The following is a 27,231-nucleotide window of genomic DNA, read 5'->3' on the forward strand; positions in this document are numbered from 1 at the left end:
TCCAATGCTTGGCAGGGGTACTGCGGCCACGGCACACAACTTTAGCAAAAGCACTGTGGGAAACGCAGCTCCCACGTTGGGAATGCAGATCTGGTGGTTCTGGGAGAAAAGGTGTGGACTGTAGGAAAGTGAAAGTTGTCTGTCTATAAAGAAGGGTTCCTTGAGCCTGGGTAAAAATGGCATTCCCACGTTAGGGGATAGGAAAAGAGCTGCTGGGAGTTTCCCTGAACCGTTCGGCTTCCTGTAGCTCATGCAAACCAAGTGTTTGTTCCTGGGCCACTTAGGAAGCCTGCTCCTCCCTCACTCTTGGTTCCTTTGACCCTTGCCTAGATTTCCTGGCACAGCCACCAGTGAAACTCACATCCTGGGAGCCAGGGCTGTCCTCTCCCGCCCTCACCACTGGCCCTCTGTGTCTCGTCCAAGCCATCGCCTTCATTCGTGTATTTAAGGTCTCTATGTACCAGGCAGAACACTGCGTAGGAGCTGCAATCCAAAGAGAATAATCATAGCAAATGCTACTGTAGTAGTCAGGGTTCTCTAGAGGGACAGAACTAATAGGATAGATGTATATATGAAGGGGAGTTTATTAAGGAGTACACGGTTACAAGGTGAAGTCCCACAATAGGTCGTCTGCAAGCTGAGGAAAAAGGAGGCCAGTCCAAATCCTAAAGCTGAAGAACTTGGAGTGCAGCGTTCGAGGGCAGGAGGCATCCAGCACGGGAGAACGACGCAGGTTGAGGCTAAGCCAGTCTAGCTTTTCCACGTTCTTCTGCCTGCTTTTATTCTGGCCGTGCTGGCAGCTGATTAGATTGCGCCTACCCAGATTGAGGGTGGCTCTGCCTTTCCCAGTTCCGCTGACTCAGATGTCAGTCTCCTCTGGCAACACCCTCACAGACACACCCAGGATCAATACTTTGTATCCTTCAATCCAGTCAAGTTGACACTAATGATAACCATAACGCTTGTCATTTACTGAAAGGTTTTGTTGGGCTTGTGAGGGGCGAGTGCTTTGTGACTTTGGCACAGTCCCCGCTCTCAAGGAGCTCACAGTCAGGAAGGAAAGAAACGCAGGTGGAATTTCAGCCTGGAGTTCCTGTGCTGCCCTCAGGGAGTGCTGGGCCTGAGCTGGCGTGAGGCTGCAGGGCCCTTCCTGGAGAGACTTGAGGGAGACGCCTGGGGGAGTGGCTCAATGAAAAGGTCGCTGGCAGGGCGGCATCTTCCACGTCAGGATTGTCAGGTTCTCTTCTGTCCCCGGAGAGTGGTCCTGGGAGGCCCCGGCACAAGCAGGACCTGCTTCTGGGAGGAAGTCATTCAAGGCCACTGCTATACAAGAGAAACTGTGGCAGGACATTTTTGTGGCTGCATGAACAATTTCTCCCCTCTTTCCCTTTTGCCCATTCGGAGGGGCCGTTTGCCCTTCCATCAGGGAAGGGTGAGAAGGGGTGGAGTGCAGGAAAAAAGAGCCTTCCAGACTGTGTTTCCGAAAGCTTTGCCCTTAGGGCAACAGAGAGGGTCTTGCCCTGTCTCCCAGGCTGGAGTGCAGTGGTACAATCACAACTCACTGCAGCCTCAACCTCCCAGGCTCAAGCGATCCTCCTACCTCAGCCTCCTGACTAGCTGAGACTACAGACGTGTACCACCATGCCCAGCTAATTTTTAATTTTTGTACAGATGGAGTCTCACTATGTTGCCCAGGCTGGTCTCAAATTCCTGGGCACAAGCAATCCTTCTGCCTTGGTTTCTCAAAGTGCTGGGACTATAGGTGCCTGCCACTGTGCCGGCCCAGTCCTGTGCTTAATTTTGGAGCCAGAGCCTCGATGGGGCGTGGGGGTCTCTGATCTTGCAGAAGCAGAATTGTTGGGGCCATCACCTCCCAACCTCATGCTTTTCAGTGTCCTAAGCTTGAATTGCTGTCTCACCACTGCCTGCAGGGTAGTCCTGAGCAGGCTGTTTCACTTCTCCGAGCCACAGTCTCTCCCCTGCGAACCAGGGAAAATGGCAGCCCCTCCCTCATGTGGTTGCTGTGAGGAGGGGTAGGAGGTGAGTCTAGCAAAGCCTGGTCCACAATTTCCAGCTCCTTCTCCCTCCTCACCTCCTTCTTCCCCTTCCTTCCTTTCTGCCCCTTGCTCCTCTGACCCTGAGGACCCAGGGGTCAAGCCTCACCCTGCCTTCTGCTTCCCTACTCCCTTTCTCCCCCAGCAGCCAGCCCCAAGGATGCGTTCCTTCCATCCCCGATCTGCCTATTAATTACCAGATCCACGTTGCAGGAGGACCTCTGAAGATGCTCTGAAAAATCAACTGGCAAAAGGCAGATTAATTGGAGGAAAGTCATACAAATTTATTTAACATGTGTCCCCAGGAGCCTTCAGAAGGCAGACCCAAAGATAGGGGGAGAAATTGTTCGTTTTTGTGCTTAGGTTCAACAAAGTGTGCGCAGCTGTGTAGAAACATGATTGGACAAAGGGCCTGATCTAATGTGAATAGACTGAGTGGGGAAACCCGGCCAGGCCTGTCTGTCTAGTTTCTTCTCGGTCTCTCTGAGCATGAAGTCCTTCTTTCTGGGCGTGGAGCAGGGTCCTCTCTGGAATGGGGGTTTCATGACCTACAGTCAAATGATGATCCCTTCAGATCATTTCTTTACAGCCAGTTTCTACACAGCAAGGCAAGGGCAAGTTAGAGTAATATTTTTAGGTTTTATGGCTGACTTGGGGAAAAGGGGTTCTAGTTCCTATGACTGACTTTGGGGAGAGTGGGGCTGAGAGACAGGAAAGCAGGAGAAGGTCAGAGAAAAGCTTTTGCTTCTGAGGCCTTCATTTTGGGACACTGTTTTCTGAGTCCCCACACAGGGATCTCTTCCGCATCCTCCAGGCTGCAGCTCCAGCACCTCACACCCTGCTGGCAGCAACAGACACTGGATAAGTATTTGTTTAGTAAAATCCAGCAGTTTGGGTTGCAAAGAGGAAGAGAGTAAAGAGCAAGGAATAAAAGGCCAGAAGGTCAGACGCAGCCTCTGCCACAGTCCCCGCCAGCTCCGGGGGCTTGTCCCATGCCCAGCCAACACCCAGTCATCGCCCAGCCAGTGCCCAGCCATGCTGCCCCAGGCACTGCTGCTCTCCTTCTGTGCAGCAGGTGAGGCCCCCCGGCCTGGAGGAGGGTGCCTGGCTCCATGCTCCCCAGGGCTGGAGGCTGAGGGAAAGCGGCACTCCCCTGAAGTTCCCAGATTTCCAGGTTGGAGGGGAGGCAAGGTAGAAAGAAATGAATACTTTTCAACCGTCAGAACAGGGGTGGGAAGGGAGCTTCGCCCTCATCACCCCTAACCAGACAGTACTCAGTCAGCACCCAGAAGGCAGCAGTCAGAAACAATGCGGCTCCAGCAGCTTCCATTCTAGCGGGGCTAAGACATTCCTCAAGGAGACGGCCTCGCAGGTCACTTCAGAAGCTTGTGCGATGCAGGGAAGACCATCACCAGGGTGTGGACAGGGACGGGCATTGTGGGGGTCTGTGGACCAGGGGGCGGCAAGGGTTCTCGGAGGAAGGGAGCCGTGGGTGAGTCTGAGGGGGAGAAGGAGCCGCCAAGACAGCCAGGAAAAGCCCTGGCTGGGAGGGTGGCGGCTGCTGATGCGGGTGGGAGGGGAGGGCGAAGGGCCCCATGGCTGCGGCCCAGGTGGCCGTGGGCGGTCAGGTCTTAGGCCCTCTGGCTGCAGAGCGGGGGTGTGTGGGCGCTGCTGAGGGTAGAGAGGCCTCGGGCCCAGGTGTCGGCAGGCACGCAGAGAAGGGCGAAGTTCAAGGCAACGGAACTGACTAGAGGTCACAGAGGGACAGAGGTTGCCACCAGGGCTCTGGGGTGGGGCTGGAGAGACCGGGGGGAGGGGCACCCTGCACGGCGCTGGGGGGCGGGGGTTGACACCGTCCTAAAATCAATTATGTGGGCCACAGCCAGTCATTCAACAAAAAAGTAAGCAGAATGCTTTTCTTAGCGACAGGAAGCATCCTCCGCTGTGGTGGGTGTGAGGAGCTGGTTCTCCTTGGCAAGCGCCTCCTCAGTTCTGGCCCCTGGCTTTGCTGCCACGGCCTGTGCCCAGCTCCTCATTCTCATTCTCCTCTCCTGGGGCATCTGGCTTGAAGGGTTCCTTGTGTCCGGGACCTCCAAGGTCCTAGCACCAAGCCTTTCATTCCTCTCTGCCTCCCTCCACAGGCAGACCCAGGGCAGAGCAGAGCAGCCCCGGACCAACCACATTTACTGGGACCAAGGGGATGGAGTCAAGGAAGGAAGGAACACAGATCTTGGGGCTTAGGGTGGCTTCCTGGGAGACGTTTGATTTGCTCATTAGTTCCTCCCTCCCCTTCTTTCCTTCCTTCTTTCCTTCCTTCCTTCCTCCCTCCCTCCCCATCTCCCTTCCTCCCTCCCTCCCCATCTCCCTTCCTTCCTTCCTTCCTTCCTTCCTTCCTTCCTTCCTTCCTTCCTTCCTTCCTTCCTTCCTTCCTTCCTTCCTTTCTGTCTTCCTCTCTCCCTTCTGTCTTCCTTCCTTTCTTCCTCTCTCCCTTCTCCCTTCCTTCCTTCCTTCTTTGCTTCCTTCCTTCCTTCCTCTCTCCCTTCTGTCTTCCTTTCTTCCTCTCTCCCTTCTCCCTTCCTTCTTTCTTTCCTTCCTTCCTTCTTTCCTTCCTTCCTTCGTCTTCGTCTCTCCCTTCCCTCTTCCTTCCTTCCTTCCTCTCCCCTCCCTCCCTCCCTTCCTTCTTTCCTTCCTTCCCTCTTTTTCAATACGTTGAGCCCTTGTGGTCAGCATTGTGCTTGGCCCTAGGAATATAATGATGAATACGGCTCATTCTTTGCTCCTAAGTTGCCCGTACCAGGTGGTACAGATAGACAAACAAAAAGGTCTCTTCCCTGAAAGCTTTTTAAAAATTCTGATGCTAGTCCCAGCGGCAGATCTTTGCTCTAGGGTGGGTCTGGAAATTGGCGTACTTGAAAAGCTCCCTAGGTGATTCCAGGGTGCAGCTCTGGTTATGGGTCCCCGATGGAGGGGCAGTCCCCTGCCATGGATATGGGCCTGGAGCTGGGAGCCTGCCCAGGGTTCTTGAGTCTGGGCTGTATTCCTTCCCACCGGGTGGCCTTGGCTGTGCCTCGTTAACTCTCTGTGACCTGGTTCCTTCATTTGTAAAACAGGCAGAGTGATACCTTAGGCAGCTGGAAGAATCCCGTGAGCTGATGGCACATGGCGGGTACTCAGCAAGCTTTGTCTGTCGTTATCAAGCACTGACAAAGGTGCACTGCAGCATATAGGAAAGGCATCTCACCTTTTCTGTAGAAAGGATGGGGCAGAAGGGTGAGGAGTTAGCTGGGCAAAGGGAGTGGGGAGATGAGGGAATGGGAGAATAGGAATTGTGGGTTGAGGGAGCTGGAGGAGGTGGCTGGCTCTTCAAGAACAAGAGAACAGCTCATGCCAAGGCTGGGAGGTAGAGCTGGATATGACTGGTGGGCCAGCGACAAAGCACAGAGTGGGCAGGAAGAGGCTGGGAAGTCCCACCAGGGTGTGGCTGAAAGCTCTTTGAGGGCTAGGGGCTGGGCTGGGGACAGCTGTGCTGTGACAGCCTCTCCTGCTCTAGCCCTGCAGCTGGTGAGCAGTAAGAGGGACTTGGTTCTGGTGAAGGAGGCGCTGAGCTGGTACGACGCCCAGCAGCACTGCCGGCTGCACTACACAGACCTTGCTGACCTGCAGCCAAGTGACCTGTTGAATCTCTACTCCCTCATGACCAGCACCCAGGCTTGGATTGGCCTCTTCTTCGACGCAAGCACGTCTGGCCTGAGATGGTCCAGCGGCTCCACCTACACAGCCCTGGAGTGGGTTCAGACACTGCCCGAATTCGGGGTGGGCATCTGTGCCACGGTGTACACTCGGCTGAAATTTCCCTCCATAGGGGCCGACTCCTGCACAGCCCAGAATCCCTTCTTCTGCTACTATGGTGTGTTCACATTCATATTTCAGGCTTGGTCTTCCCCCTAGGGGCCTCGCTCTGTTGCCCAGGCTGGAGAGCAGTGGCGGGATCATAGCTCACTGTAACCTCCAACTCCCGGGCTCAAGTGATTCTCCTGTCCCAGCCTCCTGAGCATCTGGGACTACAGGTGCCTGCCACCACACCTGGCTAATTAAAAAACAAACAAACAAACAAACAACCTTAATAGAGACAGGGTCTCGCTATGTTGTCCAGGCTGGTCTCAAATTCTTGCCTTCAAGTGATCCTCCTGCCTCAAGTCTCCCAAAGTGCTGGGATTATAGGCATGAGCCATTGGGCCTGGCCCAGGGTTGCTTTTCAATAGCAAATGATGGGGCGGGGAGAGAGAGAGCGAGAAGCACCCTTTCAGAGGATAACTGGTCATGACTTTACTGTTTTTGCAACATCACTTTCTCTCTGTGGCCTCTGTTTCTATTTCCTCTGCATACCTACTCTGAACACTCCATTAGAAAAAATGGGTGTAAGTCAGGATAGAATAAAAATAAAATCTGGAAATTTCCTTTCTTGCCAATTAAGGATTTGGAGGAAGGAGAAAAAGAAAGGGAGCCAAGAGGGAAAGACAGGCTGGGGTTCGGGGGATGCATGTGTACCTATGCAGAGGCAAGAGCAGAATTCAGTGTCTCCTTCTCAGGAAGCACAGGTGGACGGTTAGGGTCTCAGAGCTGGGCAGCAGGGGAGCAGCCGTCCTCTGGGAGATCCCCTGCTTCCCGCTAAGTGGGGAGCGGGAGCCAACTCCTCGGGCATCGTTGTGGGAAATCCACCATCGGTACGCCATGCGCAAGGCTCCAGCTGTTGGAGAACAGCAGCTGCCTCCTTGTGTTCCACCGGGCCCCTCTCTGTCCCGGCTACCAGTGCCTCTGACTCCTGTCTTGTTGCTGTTGGGAAGATCATACGTGGGCTGGTTGTGGCATGCACAGCACTTGCCCGGTAAGAGTGTCACTTCCTGCTTTTCCCTCTGTCAGCCAAGGCTCAGTCCAACTCTGTGCCATCCTCACCTCTCAAATAGGGTTATGGAGGACCAACCTCACATGCACCCAACACAGCCACATGGCGCCTGCCCCGGGACCTTGGGAAGTAGCAGGTGGTGGCTGCTTAGATTTAAATGCTGGGTTCCCAAGGGAGTAAAGAGATTCCCACGGGTGGTAAGTGTGCCTCGGACCAGGAGGCCTGCAAAGGGAGGGGTGTGCCTATGGGGTTGTCCCCTGCTCCACACAATGTCCCCACACTCCACCAAGATGGGTCCTGACCCCTCACCTCTCTCCAGTTCTGCGCCTCTGCTGCTAGCACACGGGGTCAAGTCAGCGCTGTCTCTCCTCTGGGTCTGCCCTTGCCCCCTAAAGTCTGTTCTCTACACAGAGTGAGCTTTTAAAAAGGTTAATCAGATCACTTCCCTGTAAACAAAAGAATCAGTAGGCCCTGACAGCACTTAGAATCCTATCCTTCTTTAGCCATCGGGCCTCGCCTCCCCTCTTTGGCCTCATCTCCTACTCCTGCCCCAGCCACATGACTTCCTTCGGCTCCTTCTCACTGCAGAAGCTTTGCTGTGGCTCTGCTTGGGCAGCTCCCCCTACCTCTCTGCAAGATTTGCTCCCTCTCATATTCTCTTCAAGAGCAAGGACTCTGCTTGTCTTATTTCTGTCATTTTTCCCAGGGCGTAGAATAGCGTCTGTGACCCAGTAGGTGCCCAGTATTTATTGAATAAATTGAATCAATGTAGAAAGGGATGGACGAGCCTGTCTGCCCCCGAGCTAAGTTTTCCCAGTGGTAACTGGGCAGCTCCTGCCTGCAGAGGATCCTGGGCCTCCCTGTAACTCGTGGTCTGTTTCTGTTTTACAGACCCTGATGTCGGGCACCTCATCTCCACGAAGCCCTCTGTCGGCCTGACCACCTCTCCAAAGCCAGGTACACACCTGCTCCCCATTCCCTTTTCTGGGAATTTGGCTTGTTTTGCCTTGGACCTCTCCATCAGGACCAACCGGCAGGATCCCCAACCCCAGGGCCCCTCTGTTCCCCTGACTCCTGCCTGGCTGTCCAGGAGGGATTTCCAGGCTTTGCTGTCCCCTGACTGAACCCCACGGAGACAGTCATTGTCTTTATTTTTATTTTTCCTTTTTTTAAGACATGGATGGCCTTACTCTGTCTCCCAGCCTGGTGTGCAGTGGCACACTCACAGCTCACTCAACATTCCTGGTGGGTGATCCTCCTGCCTCAGCCTCCTGAATAGCTGGGACTACAGGCACATGCCACCATGCCCAGCTAATTTTTTTGTATTAGTAGAGATGGGGTTTTGTCATATTGCTCAGGCTGGTCTCGAACTCCTGGGCTCTAGTGATCCACCTGCCTTGGCCTCCCAAAGTGCTGAGATTATAGGTATGAACCACACAGCTGGCCATTGTCTTTATTATTCTGATGGGCCCACAGGGGAGGGTGACTGGCTCTAAGTCTCCAATCAGAGACTGGAATCAGAGAGTGGATGAGCCCTTGGCTGCAGCCCAGCTGTCACTCTGGGGTTGGGGACTGGGTGGTTTCTCTTCACAGCCCAAGTACTTGCTCATCCATCTGGGGGTGGGGGCGGCTTCTCTGAAATAGTCCCCTCCGGTGTTACTGCCTTGGTATCTTTTAAAAAGTTTCTTCCTATCTGATATGGATAAGTTCTATGACAGAGGCTATATACTCACTCACTCTGCTCTGAGGAGTGGCTTTTCTGCATGGTATGGAGTACAGAGTTGTAGAGTGAAGATGGTGTAGGCTTCCCATGTTCGAACCTCTAGTATGACCCGAGTTTGGGCAGGTCGTTGCCTCCCTCAGCCTCCTTCTCTTCGTCTGTGAACTGAGGTTAATGACACCAACTTCTCAGGATAGTAGTGGGGTTTTCAAAGATGACACAGGCCACATGCATAGCTCAGGGCACATACTAGGGGTTTAATCAAGAGTAACTTTAAAACATCAGTTGAGATAGGGAAAGTGTTAGGGAAATTGGAGGCAAATCTTGATGGGCTTAGGTGAAAGGCCCATGTCCAAGTTTGGGAAGCTCCATTTGAATCTGAGGATGTGATTCCCGTCTCGGCAAACAGGAGTGTTTCCTCTTCTGGGCCCCCAGAATCAATGCCTCAGGTCGAGTCCCAGCCACTCATATCGTTTCCAATCTTCCATTGTCTGGAATCTCAGATGTGTGGGCTCATGTGCTGCAAGACGGGACAGGCCCAGTGAGGAGCAGGGTAGGCTGGGCTTATCCTACCTCACGACCTGGCCCAGTCCAGCCTCAGGCAGGGACTGGCAGAGGTGGCTGGCTGTGGGAGGCCGGCATCTCAGTCTGTCCGGCTTCCCCGGAAGGCAATGCCACTGAGCCTGCTCCGCCTCCTGTCTACCGGGCCCGTGCCTCCAGGCTGGCCTCTTCTCCCTGGCTCTCCAGGCACGGTGAGCCTAGGAAGATCACACTCTTCCTCTAGCCTGCTCAGTCCTGAATTCGCCTGTGAGCCAGTGCGGGCAGGCACAGCCCCTAGAAATCACACTCGAGGGTGACCCCAAACCAAGATTATTCTGTCTTCCTCATAATCTCCCCCGAAATGGTCACTACTATCTTGCCAAGTGCTTACTATTAATATATCACTGTGCTAAACCATTTGCATATGTGATTTCATGTAATCCTGACCTTAGGTACTATTATTACCCCATTGTATAGATGAAGAAATTAAGACTTAAACTGAACTTGTGAGGCCATATAACTACACGAACTCTTAAGCCCTGCTTTCCCTAATGTTTTCCCCACCTGCCGCTATATCTCATCCATTCTTCCTACTTGGTATTTAGTCTACCTATAAAATTGTTGTTGTTTTGATCAAACCTAACACTCAAGGACGAGGGACAAGGGCCCATGTCAGACCAGAATTCTATCCCCAAGGATGATGAGGGCTGGGCTGTCAGAGACCCAGACCCTCAGGCCTGTGAGCTCCACATTCTCTGACCCCAGCTGTGGTCCAGATTGGCGGTCAGACCTTCACGCGATTTGACCAAGTGATGACATGGTCCTCAGCCCTGCTGTACTGCCGCAGCCACCACACAGACCTGGCCGACCTGCAGATGGTGACAGACAAGACAGGCAAGGAGGCCTTGAGATCCATCATGAGTGAAACTGAAGCCTGGATTGGCCTCTACCTCAATGCGAACTCTGGATCTCTGAGCTGGTCCAGTGACCTGGGGGCCAGCATCCCCTCCTGGCTGCAGGTGCCGATGATGGCGAGAGGACTGTGTGCAGCTCTCGGCATCTATAGGACCTACTCCCCAAAAGTGTACGCAGTGAACTGCTCTTCCCCGCTGCCCTTCATCTGCTTCTATGGTGAGTGAGAGTCTGCTCTTGCTGGCCCTCGGCCCACTGAGGATAGAACGAGGTGGGAAATGGGTTTATTTGGCAGCAGGTGATATTGAGGATAGTCCCAAGGAAGCACTTCTAGACTCTGAGGGAAACTGAGTTCTGGAGCAGGCTCCTGAGATACTTGCATTATAAACTTGTGAGGAAGTTGTATTATTTTAATTCTGGGGATCTTTAAATAATGGAACAGGCTCCATCCAGCCTGAGGGCACTGGCAATCAGAAAGAGCAATTCATTATTGGACAATGAAGTTAAAAGTCTGAGCTTTGGAATCAGACAGTTTACCACTTGCTAGAAATAAGGTGGGCAGCATCTTGGAGCTTCCTTCTCCTTATCTGGGAAGTACATTGAACAAAATGAATTGATGGCACCCACCTTATAGGATGGCTCTGAGGGCTGAGTGAGAAAGTGAATGTAAGGCGCAGAGTAGAAACCCTGGCACAGAGTGGGCCCCTGGTGGATGGGAGCCACTGTCATTGTTCTGTCCCTGTGAATGCATGGGAGCCCAAGCCTGCCTGGCACCCGCACCCTGTGTGATGGGCGTCCTTCTGCCTTGCTCTTTCCTTCTCTCCTTTCCCCTTCCCCCACCTCTCTTTTTTGTAAGTTTTATTGAGCTATAGTTCCCATCTTAAAATTTACTTTTAATTTTTAATTTAATTAATTAATTAATTAATTTTTGAGACAGAGTCTCACTCTGTCTCCCTGGTTGGAGTGCAGTGGCATGATCTCAGCTCACTGCAACCTCCACCTCCTGGGTTCAAGCAATTATCATGCCTCAGCCTCCTGAGTAGCTGGGATTATAGGTGCTGGCCACCACACCTGGGTAATTTTTATATTTTTAGTAGAGATGGGGTTTCACCGTGTTGGCCAGGCTGGTCTTGAACTCCTGACCTCAGCTGATCCATCCGCCTTGGCCTCCCAAGGTGTTGGGATTGCAGGCTCACGTGAGCCACCGCATCTGGCCAAAATTTACCTTTTTAAAGGGTACAATGCAGTGGCTTTTAATACATTCATCACTAATCTAATTGTAGGACATTTTCATCACCCCTCACCCCAAAGAAACCCCTTAGCTGGTAGCAGTCACTCCCTCCCCTCCCCAGCAATCACAGACCTACTTTCTGTTTCTGTGGATTTGCTTGTTCTTGGCTGTTTCTTTTTGTGTTTTGGATTTGATGAGACACATGATCCTTATCCATAAAGACACTCTTCCTCCCTGAGGGGCTGCTTGCTGTGAGGACTGGAGATGTGTCTCCTTCAGGGATTGGCACATGGCAGATGTGCAACAACTGTGCCCTCCTGAGTTTGGCTACCATGATGGGTAACCAAATGCGGGGCCATCAGAGCCTGGGGTGGCTGCTCACCTGCTGGGTGTTGCAGACCCTGCCCTCACACTCACTCTGTTTTCTTGCAGACCCCTCCACTGGACACCGGGCATCAGCAGAGTTGCCTCCACTCTTCCGCACTTCCCCAACTTCCCCAACAGAAGTGACAGAGGAAACAACTTCCAGGCCAGGCAGAGGTGTTTTGAGCCTGTCCTTGGCTGGATCTGGGTCTTCAGGGTCTGGGGAAGTGGCAAGGGTGGCTTGCAGGCTGCATAGGCCCCTCCTAGAAGGGCCAGTGAATGCCTAGAAAAGGGGTGAGTTAAGGGGGCAGCAGTCAAGGGCCACTTATACAGACGGGAGTTTCCCTCTGCTTCCCACCCTGCTGGTCCAGCCAGGGATGGGGGAAGGAGGACTGGGCCACATCAAACTCCCTTTTCTTGGAATTGGGCCACTGAATTTGCAGCTCCAGGGCCAAGAGACCCAGGAGAGGCTGTACAGTTTCTCAGGTGAGAGGATGAGATCCTGGCTTGGGAGATGGAGGGGAAGATACCTGAGCAGTACTCCTGAGGAAGAATCATCAGAGAGGTCCTGAGGCTCAGCGTCCAGAGGGAAGCACTGCAAAGTCCCTCCGAATTGCAGGCTCCTCTGCAGGGAGAGGATGAGGGATGAGCTGTTGTCATTATGTGTGGGGAGGTGGCTGGGAAGGACAGTGACCGCATTCCTATAGCACTTTAAAATTCCTGAAACATCTTCACAGCTATTACCTCATTTTACTTCCCAAGAGTTCTGAGGCTAACTAGAGTAATTGAGGGCAAAATCACCGTTTTCCTGGCCTTCTTACAGATTCCTGTGTCACACAAAGGGATTGTTGCCTTTTTTGAGGACACAGAGAAGTGAGGGCACTTGATCAAGGTCGAGCAGAGCCTCGTTCATTCACTCGTTAAAAAGTGTGGATGGAGTCTTGTGCCAGCTCAGGCACAGCCACCAGGCAAGATTTTGGGGAGGGAAGGCTTGTTCTGAAGCTTCTCACCGCCAGCTGGGAAGAGGCTGGTGCTTGGTATAGTCACAGGTGTGGTGGGGACACTGAGAAGCGGAGCATCCCGCCCCGATAATTGTCCAGAGGATTTCCCGGAGGAGGTGACTTTATAACCATCGGAAGGATGAGGAGGATTTAACTTGCAGTGTTGTGGGGTGCGGGGCTGGGTGAAGACTGCAGGTGGAAGGAGCTGCAGGTCGGGTGGGGACAGTCAGCACTGGAGAGTGTGGGAGCCCAGATCCTGCCGGCCGGGCCCTCTGTGAGTCGCTAGGGACCTCACCCTGAAGGCGATAGAGCCCAGGCCGGCCGTGGTCAGATTTGGGTCAGAAGCCTGTCTTCTTCTCATCTAAGTCTATCCTGGCACCTGCCTGGCTGCCCCAGGCTCACCGGCCACCTGGGCCGCGCTATGGGGTTCAGGAGGCCCTCCCTGCTCGCCCTTGTCTGCACTGGGTTGGGCAAGGCCAGGCACGGAAGAGGCACAGGCCCGGGGAGCCACCGCGCGACGCCACTCGTCGGCGCCCTCGGCTTTGGGAGGGGTCCCGGGCGCATCGGACCCCACAGAAGTCTTCTCTCCGGCCCTAGGGACCAGCACCGGCCCCGTGGGCGCCTCGCGGGGCCCGGCTTCAGCGGCGCGGCTCACGCAGAGGGGCAGCCTGGAGCCCCGCGAGCCCGGCCCCCGCACCCCCTACCCGCGCGCTTCCGCCTCCGCGGGCCCCGTGGCCCTCCAGCCCCAAGGGGCGGTGACATCCGGCCCTCCGGACAATCTCGCGGCCCCGGGGAGCACCTTGGTTCCCGGGGAAGGACCCAGGAAGCCGGCGGTCACTGTCCAGAATATGTCTTCCCACCCCGCACCCTCGGCGACCCAGCCCCCCAGCCCTGCTGCGGCCTCTTGGGGGAGCCTCTCTGTCCCCCAGGAAGTAGCTGCGACTCTTCTGGCCTCCGCTTCGAGCCCCATGCTCGACTCCACCCGCGATGCCCCAGCTACTCCCAGGAAAGCAGCACACCCTGGGTCTGCCACATCCAGCCGCGGCCTCGGCTCCCAGGCTCCAGGGAGCTCTCCGGGGACCAAAGAAAGCATTTCGGACTCATTTGGCTCAGGCAGCCCAGCTGTGCCCCAAAGGACAACTGCACCCCCTGACTCTGCAGCCCTGAGCCAAAACACCCGCCCGGAGGCAGCTGGGAGCTCGCCAGAGACCCAAACAGGTGCCTGTACGCGTTGCTATAAATTAGGACCTCCATCCCAGGCAGGCCCAAGCACCTCGGCGAGTTCCTCTTTTGGGGCAACCAGGCCTGCTTCCATGCGTAGGGTGCAGGCCAGGGAGTTGAGGATGAGAGGTGGAGTGTGGTGTGGGGGCGTTGTGTGCTGGGACACAGTCTCCCCACTCCGGTTGCATTACAGTGCATTCTACAGGGGTCCTGTCTGGCCAGAGCCAGCTCACTGTCTCGTCCTCCCTGGGTAATTTAGGATGGAGATGGAGGTGAAGTGGGGTGATCTGGGGGAGAAATAATCCATTTTGGTTCTAAAAGCGAGTCTGACAGTCAAGAGTGGGAATATATTGGCTCCAGTACCTACTGTGTGGCCTTACGCAATTTTCCTAACTTCTCTGAACCTTATTTTTCTCATCTCTCAGTGCCTGGCATCTGGCATACACTCAATAAATGGTAGTTATTACCATTTTAATCTCAGTTCTCTAGTGAAATGTTTAGTGACTCATTCCTTCTCCCACCTCTCTCTTTACCTTAATAAATGGGGCTGGCCTCATTCTCATTTTATTAATTATAAATGATTCCAATTATGAATTATTGAGATTGCAGAATCTCACAGGGCAGGGGCTGTTCTGTACTTCTTTGTATCTCTCTGGGGACTAGGATAGTGCACATTGGTAGATAATTTAATTTGACAATAATTTCCTGAGTACTTGTTTTGAAGAAGGCATTGAACTGTGGATACCAAGATGAGCAGGGCTGTTTCCTGTTTTTAGAAGCACATGGTCTCCTAGGAACTAATGGAGACAGTCAGGACAGTCTGGAAAGTGCTGCACCAGAAGTGTGAACCCAGAGCTGTGGCAGGAAAGCAATTCATTTCATTCTGCCTGGAAGGTGGTAATAGGATAGAAGGTGTAACAATGGAGGATTTCATCTGGCAGAAAAGTATAGAAAGTTCTTCCTGGCAGAAGGAACAGCATGGGTAAAGACAGATGTCAAACTGTATGGTTTGCTAGGGAATGACAAGCAGTTTGATGTGGTGTAGGCCACATATTGGGGAAGGGAGTGGTGGGGGATGAGGAGAAAGGGGTACACGGGGGGCAAAATCTGAAGGAGTTGATCCCCCAGCCAATGGAGCCATCAGAGGTTTACAGCAGGTGAGCAAAATGCTCAGATCTGCATTTCCAGAAGCAAGGTGCTTAGGATGATGTAGGACAATGCTTGTATTAGGGTGCTGAGTGAAAAAAGCATTATCAACATTATGTACATAATACAGTCACAACAAGGCTGAAAGGAAATGTCAATGCTTAGGAATCAAGTCTGGAAGGAGATGTGTGACAATGTTAACAGTGACTATATTCAGGGGATGAAAATACGGATGTTCCCTCCTCTTCTGTGTTTCTGAATTTTACACATTTATCACTTTATTAAAGAAATTAATGATGCTTTGGGTGGGGAAAGAGGCCTTTGAAGGCACGGCCAGTCAGAAAAGAAGAGACAGGAAACGTGTGTGTGGGGAAATAATATTGCACAGTCTGGGTAGGTGGAACTGAGGCCTGCTGTGGAGCACTGGAGTGGGAAGGGACATGACAGGGAATTGATTTTACATTGTTCACGAGTGACGTTAACTGAAGTACCAATACAAATACATTTTTAAAAATGCTCAGCTTTGTTCACTGAATCACACAAATGCAAAATTTATAAAGATGGTTACTTTTTATTGCTTTTTGTTTTGTTTTTGTTTTTAGAGACAAGGTCTCACTCTGTTGCCCAGGCTGGAGAGCAGTGGCATGATCATAGCTCACTGAAGCCTTGAACTCCTGGGTTCAAGCGATCCTCCTACCTCAGCCTCCCAAGTAGCTAGAACTATATGCATACACCACCATGCCTGGCAAATTTTTTTTTAAAGACAGGATCTCATTATGTTGCACAGCTGGCCTTGAACTCCTGGCCTCAAGTGATCCTCCTGCCTCACCCTCCCAGTGCTGAGATTACAGGTGTGAGATTACAGGTATCCAAAAGATGCAGTTTTAAAATTTATTTCTGTACTTACCAGTGTAGCAAAGATTTGAAAGGTGATAATGCTGAGAATGTGGGAAAAACAGTGATCTTGGCACAGTAGGTATGCTGACTGGGGCTATTACTCTGGTATCAGAATTTGTGTCAGTTTTAACATGTGCATAATCTTTCATACAGAAATTCTACCCTTGGAAATTGATTAAGGAAATAATAATATGAGGTACACACATACATATGCACCCTCCACACACAGGGCTGCTTGTTGCCGCATTGTTTATTACAGTGCAAAGGTGGAAACAACGTCATGTCCACTGAAAGCAGATTGGTTACATAAGTTATGGTACATTCAGTGAAATACTACTAAGCAGCCTTTAAAGCAAACAAGAGAGATCTTTACACATTCAAATTAACAAATATGCAAGTGTGAAGGACCTTCTACAGCAAAGTGTTAATCATGGGTGTCCCTGGGTTGGGGAGGGGATAAATTTGCTTAAATATTTTACAATAATATATTCCAAATAAAAGGATTATTTCCATATTTGAAAGAATAAAAAGACATCTGCAAGGCACTGACAGGACTTTGGTGACTGAACATGAGAGCAGGTGAGACGGAGCAAGGGAGCCACTGAGGACACCAGGGTCTCTGGCTGGAGCGCCTCCGGGCATGGCCAGCCATACAGGAAGAGAGGGGGTACTGGGGGAGAGCCTACACTTGGTTTGGGATAGAGATGGCGATGTTGAGGGTCCCTGGGTGCCATGGTGGGGGCTTTGTGTAGCTGGCAGACAAAACAAGGACATTAGGCCCTTTGGAGCATAGGCTACTGAACAAAAAGAATTTGTTGAGGAAAAACCTCCTAACATTGCCCAAGCCCCACAGATCCTGCTGCCAGGGGTGGTTTCTGAAAGATGATAGTGTAGCAGCTCAAGTGCTGGGTTACAAGAGCCTGTGGGGGTGAGTCAGGGATTGGCAGGAATTGAGCTTCCCACATCGCTGGCTTCTGCAGCAACTGTGTGCCTAGTAGTGGCTGTCCTTTCCTGTCTTTTAGCTCAGGGGCAATCACCAGCATCAGGCCACCTTACTCCTGGTTGTATTTGCAATAAATCTTTTATTTTCCCCTCCTGTAGCTGTGACCAGTGGAGGGAGTGGCACTGATAGAAGAGATGCAGCTGCTGCCACAGAGGCCCAACATCTGAGTTCAGAATCTAAAAAAACATCAGCACAAAAATCAGGTAACTGCTTCTGTCTACCAAGTTCCTACTCTTACCAGAGGAGCAGTTAAATCTTGACAGTCACTCCTTGGCACAGGGCCCTTGAGACCTTTTCATGAAAGACAACACGAAATGTTGGGAATAGGGATAGGAATAAATAGGTGGATTCTAGTTTATGCTCCGTGACTATTATGAAAATTTAGGGGACAAGTCTCTGAATTTCTATTTCTCTTCTGCGAAGGGGATGTGGAAAAAACTACCCTGCCTATACCATAGGGTTGTTGTGAGCACCCAATGAGATAATTATAAACTTCATAAACAATAAAATATAATGCACATACAGTCTTATTATGAGATTGTAGTTCCTGTAATGATTATGGATGACTCATGGGCAAAAGCTGAATTTATTTAAAGAGTCAGAGAACTTTAGAATTTTCTGTGGTGGGGAGCTCAAGGAGAGGTGAGTATTCCCAGCATGGTGTGGAGTATCCACTTACTGGATTAAAATAAGGAGAATAATACAGAAGAAACAAAAAAGAAAATAATTGCCTGACGGGTAGCCAGGCTGTGGAAGAGCCTGCATTACCCAAAGCCATGGGACTCTTTCTTCAGCCACTAATTGGTTGGTCCTAATTGTGGCTAAGCATTCTTCTGCTCAGCAGTTTCTTTCTTCTTTTTGAAATCCCAAATCGGCATGTAGCATCTATGGTGTCCACTGGGTACTCCTGACTGCTAAGAGCTTGAAATGGCAATAGGATACTATTCCCCCGAACAGGTAGCACCTTCTTTTCCAGGGCACCCTTTTGGAATCCTGAAAGCAGACTTTACCATCTCAACTCTGATGGACCCAGAAGAGATGAAAGACCAATTTCTGAGACAGGTGAGACTTCTGCCCACTCTTCTAATTCTGATCAGTCAGATGATTTGACATTGCAAGACAATCTTAAAAAGCCAATATATTAAGGTGGAAAACCTGTGGAATATGACCTCATCTTGCTCCACTGCCATCACTTTGGCTCATGGTCACAAGTTGGTTATGTGGCATGATCTTTTTGGATCTTTTCTTACCCTCTCCAATGTCTTTCCTAAGCTTTTTTTTTTTTGGTCAAGAAAGCACAGAGGGATCTGACTTTGGGTCTTAGTTTTGCCCTTATCCATTGTGTAGCTTTGGCCAACTTAGTCTTTCTGAGCCTCAGTTTCCTCATGAAACAGGAATGATAATGTCTAACTCATATGGTTGGTATTATGATTAAATGATATATTCCATATAAAGTGCTTAGCAAATAATCTGACACATAGTTGGTGCTCAATAAACATTAGCCATTATTTTTGAGTCAGGGTCTTGTTTTGTCCACCTTGGCTGCGGTGCAATGGTGCGATTATAGCTCACTGAAACCTCAAACTCCTGGGCTCAAGCAGTCCTCCTGCCTTAGTCTCCCAAAGGGCTGGGATTATAAGCGTGAGCCACTATGCCTGGCCGGCTATTATTATCAACATTATCACTGTAGTGTTCTGAATATATACTTATTCCAGACGTTTTTGGTTCTTAGAAATTTTGTGCCATGGGAGACTGTGAAGAGGAAGAATTGTTCCTAAATACTGAGAGAAAAGCTTCAAGCTGGTTTTTAAACATGGTCTAAGGACACATTTCTCAATTATATCAGATAATAACCACAGGATGTCAGTGCTAGAGAGTACCCTATAGACTATTTAGCCACAATCTTAATTTTACAGACAAGGAAACATTGGCATTTATCTGTTAGTTCATTGCAATTTATTCATAGGCCAAACAAATATCACCCTGGCAATTCATTCTAGAATTTCACAAAATCAAGTTTCTAGAAAGACCAGCAATATGTGTGTGTGAGTATATAATGTATATGTGTTTATTATAAATTTTACTGATATAAAGAATGTATAGCACACAATTTACAATTTATAATAAAATATACAATACTCTTTATTGTAATTTCATAGAACCAACTGAATCTTACAAAATACTCATGATTTTGGAAAATTCACATGAGCACATGACTGCATGCTTGCCAGGAGTGGAGGGGGGACTGGAGAGCTTTCAGTACATTTTGCTACTGAAAGAACAAGTACGAATGGTGTAATTTAGCATCTGATAACTTTCAAGTAATAAGACTTCAGTGCTGAATATTAGGTCAGAAAAGTTAAGAACCTTTTTTCTTTTGGTAGGGGTTGGTAAGGTAGACAAAGGAACTTTGAGTTCTCTATGTTGTTTACTTTTTTTTTTTTTGAGATGGAGTCTCCCTCTGTCGCCCAGGCTGGAGTGCAGTGGTACGATCTTGGCTCACTACAAGCTCCGTCTCCCGGGTTCACGCCATCCTCCTGCCTCAGCCTCCTAAGCAGCTGGGACTACAGGTGCCCGCCACCACACCTGGCTAATTTTTTGTATTTTTAGTAAAGACGGGGTTTCACCATGTTAGCCAGGATCTCCTGACCTCGTGATCCGCCTGCCTTGGCCTCCTAAAGTGCTGGGATTACAGGCATGAGCCACCGCGCCCGGCCTGTTGTTTACTCTTTAAAAGTCAAATGTAGCATATTTGATTCTGGCCTGGGTCCTTCAGCACTCCTCAAGGGTATACTCATTGAAGCTTCTGACACCAAACTAGAAGCCATCTACCTTCTGCTTTAAATGGAAGCCAGCGGGGAAATTGAGGTCAAAATAGGGAATTCCATCTTCTGGTCAGCTTTGTCAGAATGTATCTATTCCATAAATGGGATGACCACGTTAATGGAGAGAATTTCTACATCACAGACTTAAAGGACGGGTTGGTGGGGACAAGGCGTATGTGGGGGAAGGCTGAGTATATATTGTCAGTTTTAGTAGAATTTTAAATTCCAAATAGAAGGTAAGGAAACACCTGTAACCAGCTTACCCTAGTTTCAGGATTGGGGACAGAAAACATTTTCAGACACCTACACACAGTGCTCACAGCTTGATTTGGACTAGTGGTTCTTACCCCCTGGCTCTTCGGAATCCTCTGGCAAGGTTAAAAAGAAAAAAGAAAGAAAGAAAAAAAGCCTAGCCTGGTCCAATCCTTAGAGAGGTTCTATTTAATTGTTCAATGGTGGAGCTCAGGAGGTACTCCTCTGTTTTTTATTTATTTATTTACTTTTCTTTTAACTCCCCAGTGATTCTGATGAATAATCAGGATTGAAAACCACTAATTTAGTCATCTGTTTTAGTGTTCTCTGTCATTATATATATATATTTTTTTTGCTAACAAAACTGATTTATGTATTTTCCTACTGGTAAAATGCTAATAAAAAAAGGCAGCTGGAGGGAGGCTAAAAACAATTACGGGGTATGGATATGCATAAAGCGTATATGGATGGATAGTTTATGGCTAAGAGGACCATGAGGTAAAAAGACCGCATCAACGCTTTCTCTCTTTTTGATGTTTCAGATCCAGGAAGTCTTAAAGCTTACATTAGGTCACGAACAATTCAGACTGAAATGGGTCAGCTTCGAAGTGAACAAAAAATAGCACAGTTCTACGGATATGCAGTTTCCCTTTCATGAAATCTTCTCTGGATTTTGAGTAAATTTTAATTTTGTAATCCCTAGTAGAACAAGATTAGGAAGAACTCGAGATGTGCCAAAAAGCATAGAACTACAACTAACACAAAATAAGACTACACGTGAAACCTGCATCCCTGGATTTTACAGAATGAAACAGGGATGCAGGAGAAGATGGGTGTATTTGGGAACAATAATCTTGGGAATGACAAATGAACTTCTATTAAGAATTTAAAGTAAAAAACCTGAACCAAACACCAAAAATCCTGAAAACAAACTCCATTAATCTAACTGGAAAATTACAAGAGGATGGTAGCAGTCTAGGAAGCTAAGTGGGGCTACACTTCCTAATAAACCAAAGGAAACTTTCTTTACCTGTCACAAGTTATTAAAGAGATTTCAAATTCTCCAGAATTTGAAAGTAACAATTTTATCACAATACATGTTAATGCTAGTTATTTTTCCTAAATTGAAATCTTACTACATGGAAGTTGGAAAATTCTAAGACAGACTGTTCTTAATGTTAAAATATATTTTCAGAATAATATTCTGGCATACATTTCCTTTCTTGTTTCTCTCCAAGTGTCCTAGTCACCCAGGTGCATGCTAGAAGACAGCAATATGTCAAATATAGTAGCAACTTTAGTCTGAAATGTTTAAAGTTAAAGTTTATTTATATTCTTTGTAGGAATATCAGTAAAAGACCTCAAATGTATCTATATCTGTACATGTACAAGAACCGTCAAAAATTATTCACAGAACAAAAATAAATCTTCTTTAGAACAAACCCAGGTAATGAAATGCAGATATGGATCTCACATATGGAACAATCTAAATGCTACTAGCACAAAAATATGCTTTAAAAATAAAATAAAATCTTGGGTTTTGTTTTTCTAAGGTGTATTTCTCTTTCTTGAAATAAAAAATAAATTATTTAGAGCTATCATTGTAAAATAGTCATGTGTTAACACACGCTTATTAAGGCCCTGGAGATGAAAAACAAAATCAAATTTAGAATGTAAATTCCTCACCGGTGTAACTCAGGTTAATGTGCTGCTGTCTGCTTAAGTTAATATAACTAGGAAATGTCTAAGCACCAGTCAAAATTTAACCTAATTTACTATTTAACTTTTCTGAAGGTGGTCATTGAGTCAATTAGTATTTATACCTTTTGTTGAACTGGGAATTGAAATGTTTCCCTTGAAAATTTGGAAATCACATAAAATGATATTTACACATAAATATCTGTACCCCCACAAAGATGATGGAGGTCCGTAAAACACAACTTCTGTGGAAATCTCTCTACAACAACAAATAAATCTGGTTTTAAGTCTCAAACTAAAAAAAAAACCAAAAAACTTCCTAGGGTCAAATGAGGGTATTTAAGTGGAAGATAGAACTGAGTAGGAAATGAAAATGCATGCTGAAATGCAGGCAAAGACTACCGCTCTCTTTTCCACGGGAGCTCTGTGCATTTCCCAAGTCTTGCTGTGTTGGTTACTCAAGAACTTGAGGCTTAACTGATCAGGAACTGAAACTACTTATTTCTGGATCCTACTCTCAGATCAGTGATATTCAGCTTTATTTCTATGATTCCCCATGGTATCAATGATATCTAGGATTCTTGAGACAATGCCAAACCAAGTCAATTTCAAGTCGCTTTAACTTATATATACATATAACACATATACTACATTTTTAAGGATGATAGAATGACTGTCATAAAATCTAAAAAACGAGAGCACAAAATCTGAAAATCTCAAAGTTTGGGAATCACTGCTCGATAAAATGGATTAACATTCAGAAAAAGGAAGCCCCAGGAATTCTGTTTTGTGTGGGTGTGTGCATGTGTTGTCTACAGAGACTGCCTTTCTATGTATCTATGTATTTTAAGAGTGGGCAAGGGATATAAATCTTCCTGTTTCCTGGAAACTCTGGGCTACTGAGAAGGCTCTGCTTATGCATTCATTCCCTTATGGGTCATGTCTCTTCCTCAGGTTCTTTCACTCCTCCTAAGATGTTTATTCTATCTCATGCAAATTTCATCACTTTTGTCCTTCCTAAACCCAAGAGTATACATAATTGGGTCATGACAGTGAGAATGCTTCTAGAACTAGTAACAATCATTCAAACATGAAAAGAGATTCTAAATAGAAATTCAACACTCCAACATTTCTTGCTTTTAAGAAACTAAATCCTTCAACTGACGTATTGAAAAAACAAAGTATCTCAAATTATCGCCCTCAGGTAAGGGGTAGGAAGGCAACTATTTACTGCTCTATTTACTGCTGGGGTAAGCAGGAGATTTCACTATTAGACTTGAAAAAGGGAAGGGGAATGGAGAAGGGAGCCCTTTTGGCTTTCCACAGTTGATAGGAGAAGGTGGCCTCCAAAGGTGTAGCTGAAAATGCAGTGAAGCTGTGGCATGTGGCTGTTGGGTCTGGCCCTGTGACAAGTCTAGTCTGGTGTCAAGCATGTGTGGGGCTCAAGGTCACAATGGAGTAGACTGATGGGACTGAGGTAATGCTGAAGAGGGTTCCTTTCCCACGCTCAGTCCCATAACCAGCCTTCTCAGGAACTCCAAGCTAGAGATGACTAAAACTAACCCTTGATGGAAGGGGAAACAAATATGAATGCAAACTCACTTGATGGCAGTGATTCTGCTCTGGGACTTCCAAAGAAGAACTCTGTTCTCAATCTGGTGTACCTCTGAGAACACAGTGAAAGCCAGGGGTCTACAGAACCACAGACGCATAAACAAAGGCCCTGGGTAGACTAAGATCTGAAAAGCTATACTTCCAAAGTCAAGCTCATTCTTAAGGGCATATAGTTAATGCTCATAGCAGTCTTAGGTAATCTTTCTTTTTCTTTCATAGTCCTAACACCATCACAGAGAAACACAGAAGCAGACCAGTCAGAGAAAGCTAATTCTGACCAACTTGATACCATATGAAAAAAAGCAAAAAGCTATAGCAGCATGATTACCTCACTTTGCCACACTTTTCTTACCGTTAGACTGCCATAAACCCAAACAGTACCTTGGTGATAGTGCTTGGAACATGGTAAGTGCTCAAGTGCTTGTTATAGTTCCCTAGTTATAATCTCTCCTCTGACATGGCTTTTATTGCAGAGACTCAGGGAATATGATGACCTGATGGAAATGTGACTCTTTTTGCTGCTTCAGCTCAGATTGCTTATTGCTTCAGTAATATAAAAGGGGAATATGAAGCTCTTTTCTGACTCCTACCAACACTGTCCTCATTAATGGTCAAGTCTGTTGTCAGCTTGACATGCACTTTAGAAGCACTTCACCTGAATTCCAAATTCCACTCAACCCTCATCTATCCTGCGACCCACAATGTGGTGGTGTTTTGAGGGAAACAGGAAGTGCAAGACATTGCTATCTTAATCTATTTGCCTCTCTTCAGCCATGTACCTCCTCCCAGCAAAACAAAGTTATTTACCTACTTGAACTGAGGGAAAGCCAATTAAGAAATACCTCCATAAAAATTATCACCTGTTGGTGGCTTCTCTTCTTAAAAAATCCTTCAGAGTAAGTTCTACAGATTGCAGCATTCTCTAAAGAAAAACTGAGAAAAATGTTTGGACAGGAGTAGGCTCACAGGATAACCTAACATTTAACATCTGTCAACAACTCTGAACTTTTAGTTTACTTGTAATGCTCTATTATTATTATTATTTTTTGCTATTTCTTCTTCATTCAAGATAACCTGCTAGTAGAAGGCTGCATAATCTGTCCAAATGTTTTGGGCATTAAATCTTCCAATGAAGACAGCCCTCTAAGGAGCTCCCATAATGCTAATAAGATACATTCTATCCATCAAAAGCACATTTGATTTTTTTTTTGGGCTTCTCTCAATTCCCAATATAGGTAATTTTATCAGCCCTCTGTAATCCATAATCAGCACTTAAGAGCTTCCAAACCTCAATGGCAAGACATCACCCACATTACATACTTAAGGCCAATGAAACTGACAATTCTCTTACCAGGTTTTCTGTGGCACAACTGAAGGCTTTTACAAAGAATGAATTAAACATGGCTTGAGCTGAGAATAGCCAGAAACAATAACAGATCTATGCTTACATCCCTCCTCCTTCAACAAAGGACACTACACTTTGGAACAGTTAGTTCTTTCTCCTAATAAAATAAGTGATTTTGACCACAGTGTGCCCTCCGCTTGGAGAGAAGGTGTAAGAATTTGCAAAACAAATACCAAAGGTGAAGAAAATGTAAAAGTGCCAAAACAGCTGGATATAAAGTGTGCAGATCAGATAAACACAGTGAGAAACTCCCATTTTAGATCTCTGTCTGGCAGAAACAGGGATTGCTATGAAATAAATGGTTTTAAAAGGTTGTGGCTTATGTGGCCATGGTGAGGTTGCTGAAACATAAAGTCCAACACAAAGATCCGCCTGAGAGAGGGCAGAGATCAAGAGGCTGGAATGCAAGCCTGGCACTCGGTGAAAAGGAGGGCTTGGTGTCTGTCGGCATCACTCAAAAGAGGGCACTATACATGTTCCCTTATAAATACTCTGTTATGGGGAAACACTCACTTGATGCATATGGCTCCCTCAGGTCCTTTTTTTACCATCCCCTTTTTCTAGAAAAAAAATTCTTTAAAGCTTATAATTTAAAATCAACATCAACTTATTCGAGAAACATTGTTGCTTTCTCAATATAAAACAACTGCTTAGATCTTGCTTAAAGAGGTTCAGGACCCTTTTAACATTATATCTGAACAGCATAGAAGGCATGAACTTTTCCTATTTGTGCAGTTATATGTACATATGTATGAATATATATGTGTATATATATTTGTATATATAATGTCTGTTTAACATGTAACACGCCATACTTCTGATAATCAAGGTTGCATTCAAGATGATATTTCACACCTTTGGAAAAAAGGAAATGAATTCATTTCCATGACTTTTTCTGTTCTATAATAATAAGGCTATAGATGACAAGTGTTGAAACTGGGTCATTATTGTCAGATCTACCAGCATGGGAATAACAATCGGAATGTGCCATCCTGACACTTTCAATTTTTTTCTTTTTCTTTTTTTAAACATGAGCAATCATCACTTTTAAGAGAGTGATGCTTCAAATTTGGATTTCCTTTCTTTATTGAGGGGATAAGGGGAAGAAGCACTTTAAAAGTTAAAGATGGAGATAAAATTACCCCCCATAGATTTGCTAGTACAATGGATAAAGTCTTTATCCCAAACAAAAATTATAACGTAACACACAGAAAAAAAATTTTAATAGGAAATATTCAGAGATTCCAGCTATGGTATGGTTAGCCCTTTTCTGTATGGAAGAAAGGGTGTTGATTTGGATGGCTTATGGACAGCTATTTAAATAACCTCTCCAGGGGAGAGTAAACCCTGTTGGTGACGACAGCTCCCACCATGGGGAGGAAAGCGCAGTGAATGTGTGAAGATGAAGATGGTACGTGGAGAGACAAATATTTATAGCTTTGTAAACTCTAAAGAGGAAAAAGAACACCCTTTATTACCATTGGGGTTAAAAAAAAAAAAAGCCCCTATCTAAAAGAGAAGATTCCCATCTGCTGTAGACAGAGGAAATAAACATATTGACAGGAGTTCCATCGAAATTACTCCTAAAGTCCAGTTTTGATGCAACAGCTTTTGTCTGTGTCCTCTGAAACAGTGAATCCCCAAATCAGATTAGCTTCCAACCAGAACCAGTCTTGGGTGATCAGTGGAATAAATTATTGTTTTGTATGGATCTTGGTATTTGCATGTTTTCTGAAAGGACAAGGGGGCCAGAGTGGGGTTTTTAAACTAGTAGATGAATCCCTGAAAAATTCCTTCTCACAATGTCCTATTGCACTCCATGTGCTTCTATCAGATAGATGCTTGGTCTCTACCTACTGAACCTACAGGCTCGTGTCTCACTCACACAACAGTTCCTACTTTACTTCCTCTAACAACTGCAGTGCTTTCAACAAGAGGAAAACAATAATAAAAATAGCAATAATCAAAAAGGTAATCTACATTATTAACTTCCTTTTGGTATATTACAGTGATATTTTCTGTACATGGCCCAGAACTAAGTTCCCTATGTACATAGAGATGTGGGGGAAAAGCATTGACCTTGGAAGTCACTGCCTTATGCCCTGAAAGACAAGGTTCCTCTCTTCATTCAAGAGTTTCTCACCACATTGCCATTGTGAAGTAGCAACATTCTGTAAACCTGGAGGGGCTAGGTAAAGGTCTGGGGATAGGAGAGTGGGTCAATTTCCTTCTGTCTCCTTCCACAGTCTGTCTATTCACAAAGCCCGTCAGCAGCTGCTGTTTTTGAATTCACCATTCTCCGTGATGGAAAGCTTGGTGGGGTTGGTGGGGGAGATGCCATTGCGGACCTGCATGCTGTATCGCTCCTTCACTTGGGTCAGCGCGCTCATCAGTCTGGTGTTGGCTGAATCCAGGGACACGATCCGTTTTTCCTACAACACACCAA

At 47.3% G+C, this 27,231-nt stretch overlaps 2 protein-coding genes across 6 annotated transcripts in view; one reads left to right on the forward strand and one right to left on the reverse strand.

Moving 5' to 3' along the window:
• Positions 1–2,858: 2,858 nt before the first annotated feature.
• CLEC20A (C-type lectin domain containing 20A) lies at positions 2,859–20,980 on the forward strand. Its single transcript, XM_073011745.1, has 8 exons — positions 2,859–3,129; positions 5,605–5,961; positions 7,849–7,914; positions 9,983–10,348; positions 11,793–11,900; positions 17,090–17,194; positions 17,968–18,053; positions 20,611–20,980. The coding sequence occupies exons 1-8, from the start codon at positions 3,090–3,092 to the stop codon at positions 20,689–20,691; spliced, it is 1,209 nt and encodes a 402-aa protein (XP_072867846.1). The 5' UTR covers positions 2,859–3,089; the 3' UTR covers positions 20,692–20,980.
• Positions 19,407–27,231, reverse strand: part of RASAL2 (RAS protein activator like 2) — a 398,007-nt gene continuing 390,182 nt past the window's right edge. For all 5 annotated transcript variants that reach the window (XM_073011743.1, XM_073011742.1, XM_073011741.1 and 2 more), the window contains one exon: positions 19,407–27,217. In XM_073011743.1, the coding sequence (XP_072867844.1) occupies positions 27,053–27,217 (165 nt within the window). In that variant the 3' untranslated portion in view covers positions 19,407–27,052. The remainder of the gene's footprint in view (positions 27,218–27,231) is intronic.

Source organism: Chlorocebus sabaeus, chromosome 25 (assembly GCF_047675955.1).
Source record: "Chlorocebus sabaeus isolate Y175 chromosome 25, mChlSab1.0.hap1, whole genome shotgun sequence".
Lineage (NCBI taxonomy): Eukaryota > Metazoa > Chordata > Mammalia > Primates > Cercopithecidae > Chlorocebus > Chlorocebus sabaeus.